This window comes from Dermacentor variabilis, chromosome 8, assembly GCF_050947875.1.
Source record: "Dermacentor variabilis isolate Ectoservices chromosome 8, ASM5094787v1, whole genome shotgun sequence".
NCBI lineage: Eukaryota > Metazoa > Arthropoda > Arachnida > Ixodida > Ixodidae > Dermacentor > Dermacentor variabilis.
This window is the reverse complement of record NC_134575.1, coordinates 65,312,863-65,327,295: the sequence shown is the minus strand read 5'-3', so window position 1 is coordinate 65,327,295 and position 14,433 is coordinate 65,312,863. Positions and strand designations below refer to the sequence as shown.

The window sequence follows — 14,433 nt, the reverse complement described above, 5'->3', positions numbered from 1 at the left end:
CTTTCTTATGTGAATAAAATGAGAATGAGATCAAACGAATAGCGCCACCAAACTTGTATGTAACGCCTGTTATCGCTGCCTTTCGTAGAGTTGGTCACAAACTACTTGCGCTCTGTCAAAACTCCTTTGCAGAGCACCTCACTCACGAAAAGCCGTCAGTCGTACCTGCAGCACCAATATCCCACTGCAGCGCCCAGAAACATACGAAACTCACGAAAGGGGAAAAAAGTGTTCAGCCGTTGACTGTAGGACAAGGCTATGCTAAGGAAACCCACGTGGGTTTCTCGAATAGACAGCTTTGCAGTTGAAGAAAAATTTCGAACCAGGATGAATATTTATGCTAGTGCGATACGGAGAAACCCGTGGGGAATGCGTTTGTAGCTTTGTGCTACAGTCGTGCGGATGACAATTTTTCCATTACGTGAACTTTCCTCCACCTTGCGGGTTTCCGCACAACTGATTTGCCATATAAAAAGCTTGGCATCTCTTGACATCATCGACTTGACATCAGATTCAAGTCGCCCACCCGATTACCCGAAACTACATGCGGTACCTCGTCGAACAGCTCCCATAGATTGTAACATCTGGTAAATGCGCCACCTGCAGTTTCGGACGCATATTACATGAGCAGATTTTACACTGTCTTGAGCCTGATTATACTTTCCTCAGAGGGGATGGTTCTTGCATTCACAGTGCGTCAGGAAATTTCCAGCCCATTGTCCACATATGTGGTGCGTCTATCAGCACGACTTGACATTGAAGCACGAAAGATTTTCGGCGTGTATTTCTTCCGCTGTCAGAAGAATCGCAGCGCGCAACCTTGCCGCGGATTCCTGTCGAAGAACAGGTGGCAATGAAGTTATATGCATTGCTGCGCCGAGAACCCAGACAACGCACTGACGTCCTGAGTATGTCCTCAGTACGTCCCCTCAAAGACATTGCAACGTCCTGAAGACATCCTCTACTGGTCCTTGCAAAGGCCTAGAAAGGTCCTCATGTCCGGCCTCGGCACATCCTCGGAACATCCTCAGATAGCCCACAAGGATTTTTCTAGGATGTTTTGAGGACTTATTAGGGTGCACTGTAGGCTTCCTTGAATGCAGAATTTTTGCATTCAATAACGTCGTTTAGCTTTTAACAGAACATAACACTAAGGCATGCTTATGGGCTGCACATATTGCTGCGTCCAGAAGTCGATCATAATGAATGGAATGCCTTGGTAGCCTCGGCTTGCTGGGTAATATACAAGGCTAATTTACACATATTAAACAGCCAATGCTGACAGGGCATTACGTGACAAAAGTACACAAGCTCGTGTTATGATCAGCTAGTTTTCAACACATATGCACAGTAAGGTTTGGTGCTGCTTAATTGCCTGACGTGTGGTTGTAAATTGAATTGGCTACTTCATCTATCGCACGAAACTCAATATTTGAAGGTGCCATGAGCACCTTGCCCAGATAATGTCACTTCTGCCTTTTGCATCATGGATGAAATTCTGGCTGCAAGAAAATGTAATTTTTCTGTACCAACGAAAATGAATCTACCTGGTTATAAAAAGTATCTGTAGCAGGCAATGCATACGGGTGATAGTCATGGCACCTGCTAAAGCAAACACAAATATAACCAGTTTCCCAATGACTAGAGTTTAATATAAGACTAGTGGCACCTGCCAAGGCCAGCAATAATTCTTGAGCAAATTGGCTCCTCTTGAAATCTTGAATTTTCAGGCATTTAATCAGAGAAATCCGACTGCACATCCAGTGAGCCTAGAAGAAAATGTATACTGTGATGATGAGCACTGATAATGACAATGGTTCTACAAGAATATAAATATTGCAAGTACAGCAAAGTGCAACTTCTCAAACAGGCAGTCCATGCAGCTATGTTGGGTGCCAGACAGCATCCAAATTGTCCTATGGGGATCAAACCCATAAGCACGAAAACACTCGCCTTCAAATGTTAAGTATTCATGTAGGATAATAATGTTTTGAGTATTTTTCACGATAGTCTAAATACCAAACTCACCTTCAGATGTGGCAGCCTTGGCCTGCTGTTTACGAAGTTTTTCGCCAGAGTGGCGCAGCCACACCTTTATTATGCTCTCTACATCACTTCTTTTTGATGTGGGAAAATTTTGCATTACAGCTCCTGAAAGATCCACTGGAGATCACTTATACAACATTGTACATATACAAGCTCAAAGCAAAACATTAACAGTATCCAGAAACAACAGGAAATTACATATTAGCCATCTTAGCTTGCCCAAGTACAATAGTACTTGGCTCAGCTGGTTTAACACTCCTCAGCTTGACATTTACGAAGTATGTATACCCGTACAAGTTTGACTTTTGAAAGCGAGAAAGGAAATTATTCTACCAAGTTTATTTTTACCGACAATATAAACATTCAGGCAGCCAATGCCTTACTTGTGATTGTGTCAGCCACCTGCAGTGCAGAAAAACTTTTCTTTCCTTTTTTGCCAAGCCAACTATACTGCACTGCCACTTCTTGGCTTATCAAAATTCCTAAAATGCGCCGTGTTGCGGGTCCTACGCTGCTGCCTCCAAGACCATGAAATTACTGCATCTGTAAAACATGGGTAGTGATGGGGAGGGGGCTTGTTGGTGAATCATCAGGAATACTTTTGATGTAGAGCTAAATGTAACATGGACACTAGGAGGCACATCACATAAAAAGATAACACACAGTGCTACTAGCAACAACCTATTCTCAAAACCAGACCGCTTATATACCATCAGTGGCAAGCAGACATAGATCACGTGGAAGCACTGAGACATGCACTATGAAAGTCGCACTGTCGAACCATATTCACGACCCACGATAATTTACCAGAACAAATTGTCAGCGCTTATGCAGGAAGTCTAACTCCTTGCGAAACAACACTATATGGCTTGCTAATGCAAAATTCACTAAGTGCATCGATATGCTCGGCCTCAGCCATCTGGCCAACAATAATCATGTTTTCGCCATCATTGTTGCTCGATATAAAGAGGTCACCTAATTGATTGTTGAGGCAGAGCACATCGACATACTTGGTGAATTTTGCATTAATAAGCCATCAATAGCGTTATTTCCCAAGGAGTTAGCTTTCCTGCGTAAGCAATGACAATTTCGATGGTGTGATTTTCATAGGGCATGTCTCAGTGCTTCCACGTGATCTATGTCTGCTTGAGGCTGATGGTATAGAAGCAGTCTGGTTTTGAGAATAATCATTGTTGCTTGTAGCGCAGTGTGTTGTCCTTTTTATGTGCCTCCTAGTGTCCGTGTTATGTTTTGCTCTGCACCACTATTCCTGTAAAACATGCACCGAAATGTCAGTTTCATATATGCAAGTACATTTGATAGAGGAGGTAAAGGGAAGAAAAAATATCAGACCAGGCGTGTCCTTGTTCCTTCATTTGTTGATATCTCAGCATCAAATTCTTCGAATGCCTCGATGTCCTCGAATGGTTTTGGGACCACATCCTTTGCGGGCCCAACTGTCAAAGGGCCACTGCATAGCTGTTGTGCAATGGCATCAAGTTGGCGCCCTTGGTGCTCAACCCTCATTAAAATTGTTTGCAAGATCTTGAAGACCTGGTGTTCAAAATCTACAAAGATTGAGGTAACAATAACAATGTAATAAAGATCTGCAGCTTACTGACATATTCGAAAAGAAATGTATGTAATCATTGTATTCTGCTAGCACTAGCCCATGGAGCTAGAACTTTGGTAACTAAGAAAATTGACAAAAAAAGCAATCATGCAATTAGCAATGAAACAAAAAATTTACATGTAAATGCAGAAGGTAGGCAAATGACATCCTAGTTTAGAATAAAGGGAAGTGAAACTGGAAAGGTTGTCTCATGTGTGTAATGGTAGACCAGATGAATGGTGATATATAAAGGGAAGAGTAGGCAGTTGAGGGCAGCAGAGAATTATGCAGACAGAGTGATGAGATCAAGAAATCCGCAGGCATAGGTTAGGTTTGGCAGGTAAGCATACAGCCAATTTGAGATGCAAGATAGAGGCCATCCCCCTGTAGTAGACAAGGCAAGCTGACAATGAAAACTCGGATGATGCACACTCGTAGTTTCTTGTCTAGTTCACATTGACAGCAAAAATCCATGCGCACAAGTCTTAAATTTTAGGGTGGTTGCTTGGGCTAGTTGATAATTCATGATCAAAAATAATGTACAGTGCGGAGGACAGAGACTGCAAGAGATGACATACACAGCGCTGGCAAGGACTGCAAGAGACGACATATACAGCGCTGTGTATGTCGTCTCTCGCAGTCCTTGTCCTTCGCGCTGTACATCATTTTTGATCTTAAATTTTGTCCAGGGTGTCACACTCAACTGTGATTTTGGATGCTAACCATTATGTTAAAAAAAGCCCAAGGAATCCAGGCATGCATTAGGCACAGGCAGAATACGTAGCACTAGAAAGCATCTCAAATTAGAACACCAGTCTAATAGAATGTAGTTTTTTGCTTACCAGATGGCCCATTTATGGTTGAAACCGACCTGCTTGTGGGCCTTGAGGTAGGTGCTGCAAGTTATTTAGCCATTGGGAGTGAATTTCCCGCACAAGGTTCTTTGCCAATGAAATGTCCATCAATTGCAAAACAAGGTTTTCTAGTTCACAAGTTTGCCGTTGCATAGCATGCGAACGTCGAGGTTGCATTATGAATGTAATCACATTTTGCAAGCTCATTCAGCAGTATTGCCTAATTAAATTGCAACGGAATCTACTCTCTGCTGTACCAAAAAGCAATACTGCAATAGTCATGCAATAGTCATGCCCTGTTGTATGACAGAGCATGGCCAAACTTAGCATTCAAATTATCACTTAGTATGAACTAAAAGTAACATGCACTTACTAGACAGTACATCAGCAGTGGGAAATGAAGCCCTGCTCAGCCCATATGATCCTGAAAGTTATGGCAAGATAAGTAACAGCAGTGCAATCAATATACTTAGTCTTACCTGATCGTGAGAAGTCATTTCTTGGCTGAGAGGCAGCTGTGAGAGGCGAGCGGACATGGGTGCTAGTTTTCTGGCGTCTCTCCAACCCTATTAGCAAAGACAAGTGTCGATGCAACAAAGGGAATAAATTGGCATGCCATGCTACTAGAACATGATGCACTCAACCTACCTAAATGTTCATGCTCAAATGGCTGGCTCCTACAGTCGTAATGGCCTTCAAAAAAAACAGCACAAATAAAGTATTGGAGCTGATTTCGATAGCCATGCATACCTCACCTGAGCTTGGTGTCGGCGTTCGATTAACACACGGCCACAAGCCTGGCAAGTCACTCTGAGCGTTGTCTGCAATGTCACCAAAATAGAAGCAATACACTGCAGTTTCGAATAAAATTATCACACTGACAAAATGTGTGCATTTTAGAACAGTCTGCAAATTCAAATCTATCTTCTCCACATGGCGTTGAGATGCAACTTAAACTGCTGTTTTCTGCAATGTAACGTGCATTTAGCATTCGACTCATAATGAGCAATTTTGCAAACTCAATATAAATGGCTCAGTCAGCTGCACCCCACTGCTTGTAGCAAAGAAAACCTGCCATTAAATGTGAGAACATGTAGTGAGAGTATGTAGGTTGTATTCGTTTACTCAAAGTGTTGAAATATGTACACAGACAGTGAGCATACGGTAGCATAAGTAGCAACTTTCGGGTGACCACTCAGACTACACCGAAGCCATGCAGCCATCATATTAAATTTTTGTGCAGCTGGCCCCTTGTGAAAGGATGCTTGTGGGTTTTTGAGTAAATGAAAATTCTGAGATATCACAAAGATTTAAAGATTTGCCCCGTTGGCACCTGCATGATACATAACTTGTTTTGCTTTGTGGTGATTTTTGATTTTGTCAGTTAAATCAGCAACACAATATGTATTAGTCGATGATGGACAGACTTTAAAAATAATTATACAGAATATGCAAGGTTAAACTTTGTTCAGCCACTTTAAGACAAACTAGAGGTCTTACCATCACATTCAGGACGCCGTGGAAAGCTCCGCTGCAGTGGCTCCCTTGCAGAACACTCAGGACTACCATGCATTCTTTCTGCACAAGAACACAAGGCATCACTTCAGCTTGGCCCAATTGCTTATAATTCTTAATTTAATTTTATGTAATTCACAATTCTTAATTGTAATTGCTTGTAATTTATAACTAAATGCCAGAACATGTGGTAAAATTTGTAGGCTGTATTCATTTATGAAAAGTGTCAAAATATGTAAACAACGAGAAGGGGATTAACTGAGGGGCCCCGATAATCACGAGAAGCCTACAAACAGACACCAAGGAAAACATGGGGGAAATTACTTGTAGTTACTAATGGAATTAAAGAAATCATTAATTAACGGAAATGAAGGTGGATGAAAAAACAACTTGCCACAGGTGGGGAACGATCCCACGTCTTCGGATTATGGGTGCGACGCTCTAACCAATGGAGTTACCACAGTGCCGTTTCCCCATCAACTTTCTTGGTATTTACCTTGGGAGTGTTAGCTAGCGCCGCCACTCACAAACCTTGGCAGCGGATGTGGAACATCCTTTCTGCTGCAGGCGTCACGAGTACGTGATCTTTTTGGGTGAAGGCAACTGGTCAATGAACCCCCTCATGCTACCTGGAGGCACCAATCTTGCCAGATTCGAGACCCTCAAGTGGTCAATAAACCCATGCATGCTACCTAAAAGTATCGATGCTGCCGGATTCCAGACCCTCGTTGAGGGTCTCGAATCTGGCAACATCGATGCCTTCAGGTGGCATGGAGTGTCTCGAATCTGGCAACATTGATGCCTTCAGGAAGCACGCGTGGGTTTATTGACCAGTTGCCTTCAACCAAAAACATCATGTACTTGTGACGCCTGCGGCAGAAAGGATGTTCCAATCAGCCGCCAAGGTTTGCGAGTGGTAGCACTTGCTAACACTCCCAAGGTTACTTGTAGTAAAACAAATACCCAAGAAAGTGTATGGGGAAATGGCACCGCGGTAGCTCAATTGGCTAGAGCATTGCATGCGTAACGTGAAGACGGATCATTCCCCGCCTGTGGCAAGTTGTTTTTTCATCCACCTTCATTGCCATTAATTTATCATTTCCTTAATTCAATTAGTGCATACAAATAATTTCCCTATGTTGTCTTTGGAGTCTTTGTTTGTTGGCTTCTGAAAATATGTAAACAGACACTTCACAGACACATTCTCATTTATGTTGTACCAAGATAATTTTTCTATTAATAACGAATGTGACACAACATGAAATGCTTTTCAGAAGTCAAGAAATATACAGTCTACAGAATGTCCTATATCCCGTGCAATCGTTAAGTGATGAACGAATTCTGTAATCTCGGTGACACACGAGTAACCGCAGCGAAAACCATGCTGACGGGTATTTAACAATGAGCATGCATTAAGATGACTCATATTAGTATAAAACTTCTGCTCTAAAACTTTACATGTCACACTGGTCATAGACACTGGTCAATAATTTGAAACAATATTTAGAAGTCCCGATTTAAGTATAGGCACAACGTTTGCAAGTTTTCATTCATCAGGTAAAAATCAGTCCTATAATGACTTGGTGAAGAAAATCTGCAGCCACTTTGACAAAGAAAAAGCACAAGAAAAGAGCAGGATCGTGGGTAAACTGTCTGGTGTAGTAGCACTGTTTTCTTTCAAGCATTCCTAAGAATGACACGATTCCTCGCTCTTCAAATAGAACAGCTGCCATGGGTTTGGTACTGATAAAGTCAGGGTGATAGTCGGCCGGGCAAAATGTTGCTTTCAGCAGTAGAAAATACCAAGCTGAAAAACGCCTTAAGGCACTTCACTTTCTCCAGACTATAGTGAACAATAATTCTGTCATGATGACGTGGTGGGACGGACAACCCACCCTTCCTATTTTTTTAAATATATACTGCCAAAATCCTTTAGGGTGACCAAAGAACTAGAAGTAGGCAAATTCGACTTTTTGAACCAAGCTATTCATATCTTTTGTAATCTTTCTGAACTGATTCTTGCAATTATTTTCTTGCATGCATATAGATGTCTCTCTTCAACGCATCTGCGCACCTCTTTTGTAAACCATGGCTTGCATTTGGTGCGACGTTTCGTCAACACCCATGACAGCACGTATCGTTCAAGCAGATCAAAAAGGTTATCTTTCAGTGCGCTGAAACACAAGCTAACCCAACACAAGCTAGTGGTCTTACCATTATATGCAGAGCGCTGTGGAACGTTCCACGAGTGCAGTGGCTCCTTTCCAGACCGCTTTGCAGTACCATGCATTCTTTCTGCACAAGAACATAAGGTATATCTTGGAAAGAATTCTGCTCGTTGCAATCATAACAGCGGTACTTGTTAATAGTATAAAAACATTTTGTAATACTAATGTTTCAGGTTCAATATTTAGACCCGTTAGGTGCACAGACAGCTACATAAACGTTAGTGGGCTTGACATCCCTGCAGCCAGCGATGTTAAAATTTGCTACGTGCTGTGATACAAGCTCTCTGTGATGACAATTGTGAATGCAAATGTTACATAATAACAAATACGAACATGTAGCAAATGACATGCCACAACTCTTTCAAGCAACAAGTAAAACCGAAATGTGGTTCGATGGCCTGCACATCACACATTGCACCTTCATAGCAAAACAAGTGATGCAAAAATTACCAGATTTAGTTGCAATTACCAAAAATTGTGGCAATGCAATCAGCAGCTTCTTTTGAGTTAAACAATGAGATGTTTAAACTACATTATAAAATTGACAACTTCATTTATGCACCATAAATGCATGCAAGAAACCATACCATTATATGCCGAGTGCTGTGAAACAGTCGAAATACTTGACGGTTCCATCCTTGCAGATCTTTCTGCAATACCATGTGTTGCTCCTGCATGAGAACATGACAAAATCACCTGAGCACTCTAGGTGTAACAGTTGATTAGAGAAAGGGAGGGGGGGGGGCAACACGTGCCCAGTGTGCCACTCCCTGGCTATACGTCCACTGGCAATATAGAGCACCGCTGATGACTGTCATGCATAGCAGACTAGTAAACAGTATTTCACAAATCTAGTAACCCTCTAATATGAAGACCATGACATCTTTGTCACCTCTTTACAGATAGCTGAAAAAAATGCATACTTTTCTGCATAGACTGTGGTGGCTGTGGGAGTGGCAGTTCGTCTTCGTCACTGTAGTGCCTTCTTTTCTTTTTCCTTTTTCCTCTGCCATGTTCACTTGCACTTGCGATGTCTGAGTTGTCTTCAACTTTTCTGAGGCCCCGTACAGCATCATCGTAATTGGCTGAAATTGGCAATATTATTCCGCACTGGCTTTAAAAATACAGGACATCACTGGAACTTTAGATGTATTCAAACTGCATATGTATTCAAAAAGGTTACTTGCCACAAGCAGCAGTTACCTTTTTGTTCATTTTCATGTCCCTTTACTGCATTATTTCTACACCTCAATTAACTATAATTTCACCTACGCCCTCTCTGGCTTAACTGATTTTTCATATGAGTAGGAAATTAAGGCAAAAATCAAAGACAAGTATGGCATAAGTATAAATAAATGGGCAGCATTAATTTGCAAATTTCATTTGAATGCGTGCAAGAATTAAAATAGAAGCACCATTTAAAACAAGATCACTGCAGTTAAAGCCTCATCTAACTAAGCAGTTCATTGTGGTTCCACATTGTCAATAATCTGCTTTGACCTATAAAAGCAATTTACCCCAACTTCTCCGTATTGGTACCAATGGAATACGGGAGATAGTGACGGCATTCCTTGCGCTGTAAGCAACATAGTGTAGTGCTGTATGGAACTAGCATGCTGAACTATTATTGCAATGATCAACTATGGCCTACTTTGCTGGTGCAAAGTGGCAGAAGTAACATTTTCTATGTGAATAAAGATGCTCCTATTCTTTTGATAAGAACATTCAGCAACAGAAGTGTTTAGTCAGCTATGGTTAAACGCAGTACAACCACATGCCCCAACCAGTGTGGGCACTCACTTGTGCAGCTGTCCACAAAAAGGCCCTACAACCTAAAACTATTCCACTATGTTTTTATTCCAAATTGGTCATTAGCCGTCTCTGATAGGTCAGAATGGTTCGAGTACAGCCCATATGAGTGGGCGCCACACCAATATGGGCAGATCCCGAGCCATTTTGATCTATCACAGAGGGCTAATGGCCAATTTGGAATAAAAACAGATTGGAATAGTTTTAAGTTATAGCTGCAATAGTTTGTTTTAAGAATTTCTATTAAAATTATCTGAACAAGTATGTACAAGACGCTTAAAAAACAGCATGTTCTCCCTGAAGACATAGTGGCCGAGATTTAATTTGCAAGCTCAACATTCACCTTTCACTCGCTTGATCTGAAGCTTTGGTATGACCTATAGGTTCTATCATAAACAGGTGGGGCTTCAGAATAGAATGCAACATAGTGCAAGCTGCATGCAGAATTAGTTAATTTACATGTTTAATAAAGCACACAAGAAAAGTCTACCTGTTCGAAGAGTACACAATCATTGCAATACGGCTGCAGCCTGCACATATAAAATGGACAAAATAATAAATATTACCAAATGCCTCAACCACTTCACAAGGCAGACTCCTCCAGTCATTTCCAGGCATGGCCCCAGCTTTTAACAAGCTTTTTATGTATTTTGTTTGTGGAGGCCACATGCAGCCGTTGCCATCAATCCAGTTTTTATGTATAATGGCAACAGCATCATCTTCTTCTGGAAATTTCACTACTATGTAGAGGCCACCTTGCAAAAAAAGAAAGAAACCTAGTTTATTTCCAAAAGCATTACACTAATGAGGACAAATGAAATTGTAACATCTGTACAGCAACACGACAACTATTGCGGAACAACAGCATGCAAAAGTGGAAAAATAATATTTTCTCTCTTGAACAACACTCTCAAACATTTCTGAAGTATACTCCGAACTGGCCAGGATCGCAAGCCAGAAAGCTGAGATGCAATGCAAATCCCAAGCATTCTTGATTGACAAGGTTTTGTATACAAGTCTCTTCTTTGGAGGAACTCTCTTCCTATCACAAAGGGTGTGCCTGACTTGTCATGCACAAAGTTCTCCACAATAATAATTGTTCCATTATTTAGTGTGCAGCAGCTGTTCTTCTTACCAGCTACCAGTACAACATTGCCAGGTAATGTGGCCTTCTTAAACTGTGTGCCTTGGAATGGCAGAATCAATGGACCGCAGTTATGCTCTACAGAAAATAAACCTTCTGATGGTACCAAATTCCTTTTTGGAACATTTCTTTGCTCTGACAATCTATTGCAGAGCTGCTCAAGGGGATGTTCAGGTTTTCGTATCATTCTCTTGATGTTTGACATGTAGTTTTCAAATGGAAATGCACTCCAAGCATCCAAGGATCCTAGGTGCAACACATCAGATGCAATGTGGCTTAAGCCATGCACATTGTGCGACACTTGCTCTTGTCCATAAATGTTGATGAAGTTTCGAAGAAAAATGTTTAACAAGTCACCTGCATAACTAACCTCACTTGCAGTTGAATTAGGTGAGGCTAATATTGTAATGGCCACATGCAGTGTAAGGAAATTCTCATACATGTGGGAAGGGATTGTAGAAGACAACACTAAAGGCCCTCCGTATAGTAAGAAGAAGCGAAGTTCAGTTGCCTTCCAGCGATCTAGCTCCACCAGACTTCGCGGCTTCCTATTAAAATCGGAAGGAATGAACTTTGCAAGTTTAATGTTCCTCTCAGAGATTTCACTTCGAACTTTAGAGCCAAGTCTCACTTCTTTCGGCCCGCGAACCCACAGAACAAGGAGTTTTTGCATGACACCTAAGCAGACAAGGTGCATGTAGTCCAAAGGCACATCCTTTATCATATCTATTGGGAGTTCCTCCAAAATACTGCGGCCTGTGTGGTGTTGCTCCTGACTCTGGTTGCGAAAACTGTTATCAGTACGGAGGGTGTTAGCAAAAGTCGGGAAACAAACTCTTCCTGCTCTATACATGCCCTTGACGGTGCATTTTGTGCAGCTGAAATATCCTGTGTGGCTCCTGATATAAAGGACAAAGGCTTTGGCAGGTGCATCACAAATTATACTATGCAGCTTCACAGGAACTGATGCATCATGAGCAGAAAGGCCTTCCGCCAGCAGTTCTTTGGCTTCCTCAACAAAGCACTGCAAGAACTCATTTGCATCTTGCGGTTTGGTTTTGCCGAAAAAAACACTGACAACAAATGGTTCTCGATCTTCAAAATTTCGGATGCGGCCGAGGATGATCCAGAATTGGTCTCTCGAACTCTTGGCTAGTGGCAGACCATCAATGTTAAAGCTAAGACTAAGCTCGGCAGGCAAGTGCTCACGGCCAAGAAGTGTTTGCCGCAGTCCTGCCTCTAGGCCAAAATGGTGAAATTTCCCTCCTCCTAGCTCTTTGATGTTGAGGACCTTTTTTGGAGTTTGCAGAAGAGCTCTAGCAGACGACGGTAGTGACGAAAGGCAACTGTGGCTTCGCAGAACTGCCAATAGTGACGTGACCGCGGCCTGAGGGCAGCGCGATTCAACAGCCCAAGCTTGCAACATCTGCCGTATGGTCAACACATTGCTCTCGCCACTATCAGATTCAGAGTCCTGCGTGATTTGTGCATCACTGCTTTGGAGTTGGCGTTGCTCGTGTTGCAAAAAAATGGTCGAAGGCGACGAGTCCACGTCGCCATCAGATAAAGAACCGCTGACTAGGTCACTCACTAACTCAGTGTCCACTACGCCATGCTGACACATCACTTGCACATCGTCATGAACAAAACGTGCTAGCTCTGGACTCAACTCAGGAGATTGCGCTATCTCCCTATCATCCAAATTCATTTCACGCTGATTCTCCACGTGACCGCAGTCATCCGCGCCGGACACGAAAGACAGCGCCTGTGTGGGCTCCGTTGCATGTGAGGCGCTGCACGCCGGCGCTGCGAAGTCATTGTGAACGTCTCTTAGGAAATGAACACACGCATCAACGCGCCGTTTTCGCTCCCCGCGAAACTGTCGTTCACTACTTTCCTCCATCACGAGCACAACAAACAACACCACGGTTTTCAGAAGGCTGGACAGCACTCACCGGCATTCACATCTGGCTCGAGGTCATTTTTTGCTGTCATGACTTCATCAGCAACCGCATCGCACTGCGCCATCTTTTTGATTGAGCGCCCCGCCAAAATGGGAGGCTCGGGCTTGGCTTGACTTCATCCCAGTGTTGCCAGCGGCCCCAAAAAAAAAAAAACGCGGGGGCGGCGATATTGAACAAAATTTTATTCTTTACAACGCTTATTTTTTTGTCAAGCAGTCCGTAAGGGAGACGGCTAAGGAAAAATATAGCTCATTTACCAAAATTGCATCGACGACTTATTTATGCCGATGTTCGTTCAGTTTAGGCAAAACGTCTAATTAGGTTATCATCGTAACTTCATATCCTTTTATACATAACCAGCTATTTTTAATTGCATTTCGTAATAAATCAACACTTAAACGGCATTTATTTCACAACTAGCAGCTTTCCAAGGGATTAACAAATTTGTTATCCTGAACACGTCCTTTTGAGGACAATTCTAGGATAATCCTGCAACTGTTATCCTCAGGACATCTTCAGAACGACGCAGAACGGACGAGGATGCCTCTATCTTTTCATGACGTCCCCAGGACATCCTCAGAACGAATCAGAACGGACGAGGACGTTTGTACCTTTTGAGGACGTACTCAGGACGTCGAGTGTTGTCTGGGAAGCTGTTCTTTAACCTTCCAAGTCATAATTCTTTCACAGGCGTTCTCGGAATTCTGCCATTTCGGACTAAGCTATAGCTGAAATGAGCGAAAGAGCCAAAGCAAGCGATTCGCTTAAAAGTACAACAAAAAGAAGAAGCTAAGCTATAGAATCCGGAGATGACCGATGAGAGCGCCGCAATGGAATGCTTTGAAACATGTTGTCCACCTAGAGTTCTTTAACGCACACCCAATGAGCGGTACACGATCCTTATTGCATTCCGCGCCCTCGGAATGCAACCATGAATCAAACCGACGAACCCTTGCAAAGCGACAGTATCCTGCAGCCACCGAGCTATAGAGGTGGTAAATTAGGATCCGATTTTTGCCATATCATTTGACTCCAGTCTTGCCACACCTGTAAATTAACGGGAATGCACCGTCATTCTTATGTTAATCGCGGTGATCTATAGGAAAAATGGCGCAGTGATGCGAAAATGATAAAATACAGAACTATAGGAGAGAATATACTATTTAGGCCTACGCAGAATAGGACAGAGCAAGCGCCTTTCTAGTCAGTGAAGCAGAAGAAATTCGCAGTACAGCCGTGATGGCCCTTCTTTTTATTAGCG

General features: G+C 42.5%; 1 protein-coding gene across 1 annotated transcript; it reads right to left on the bottom strand.

Moving 5' to 3' along the window:
- Nucleotides 1–2,167: 2,167 nt before the first annotated feature.
- LOC142591424 (uncharacterized) lies at nucleotides 2,168–13,296 on the bottom strand. The gene is made up of 13 exons (XM_075703752.1): nucleotides 13,164–13,296; nucleotides 10,631–10,819; nucleotides 9,179–9,340; nucleotides 8,843–8,926; nucleotides 8,242–8,322; nucleotides 6,013–6,090; nucleotides 5,268–5,333; nucleotides 5,161–5,205; nucleotides 4,992–5,078; nucleotides 4,886–4,936; nucleotides 4,501–4,554; nucleotides 3,400–3,614; nucleotides 2,168–2,589 (listed from the first exon to the last, which is right to left on the bottom strand). The coding sequence occupies exons 1-13, from the start codon at nucleotides 13,234–13,236 to the stop codon at nucleotides 2,581–2,583; spliced, it is 1,194 nt and encodes a 397-aa protein (XP_075559867.1). The 5' UTR covers nucleotides 13,237–13,296; the 3' UTR covers nucleotides 2,168–2,580.
- Nucleotides 13,297–14,433: the final 1,137 nt, after the last annotated feature.

Coding starts and splice junctions, on each gene's coding strand:
- LOC142591424 (XM_075703752.1), bottom strand. CDS start 13,236: ATGGCGCAGTGCGATGCGGTTGCTGATGAAGTCATGACAGCAAAAAAT. Junction 8,927..9,178: donor ACCACAGTCTATGCAGAAAA/GTATGCATTTTT, acceptor GTTCTCATGCAG/GAGCAACACATGGTATTGCA. Junction 6,091..8,241: donor ACAGCGCTCTGCATATAATG/GTAAGACCACTA, acceptor GTTCTTGTGCAG/AAAGAATGCATGGTAGTCCT.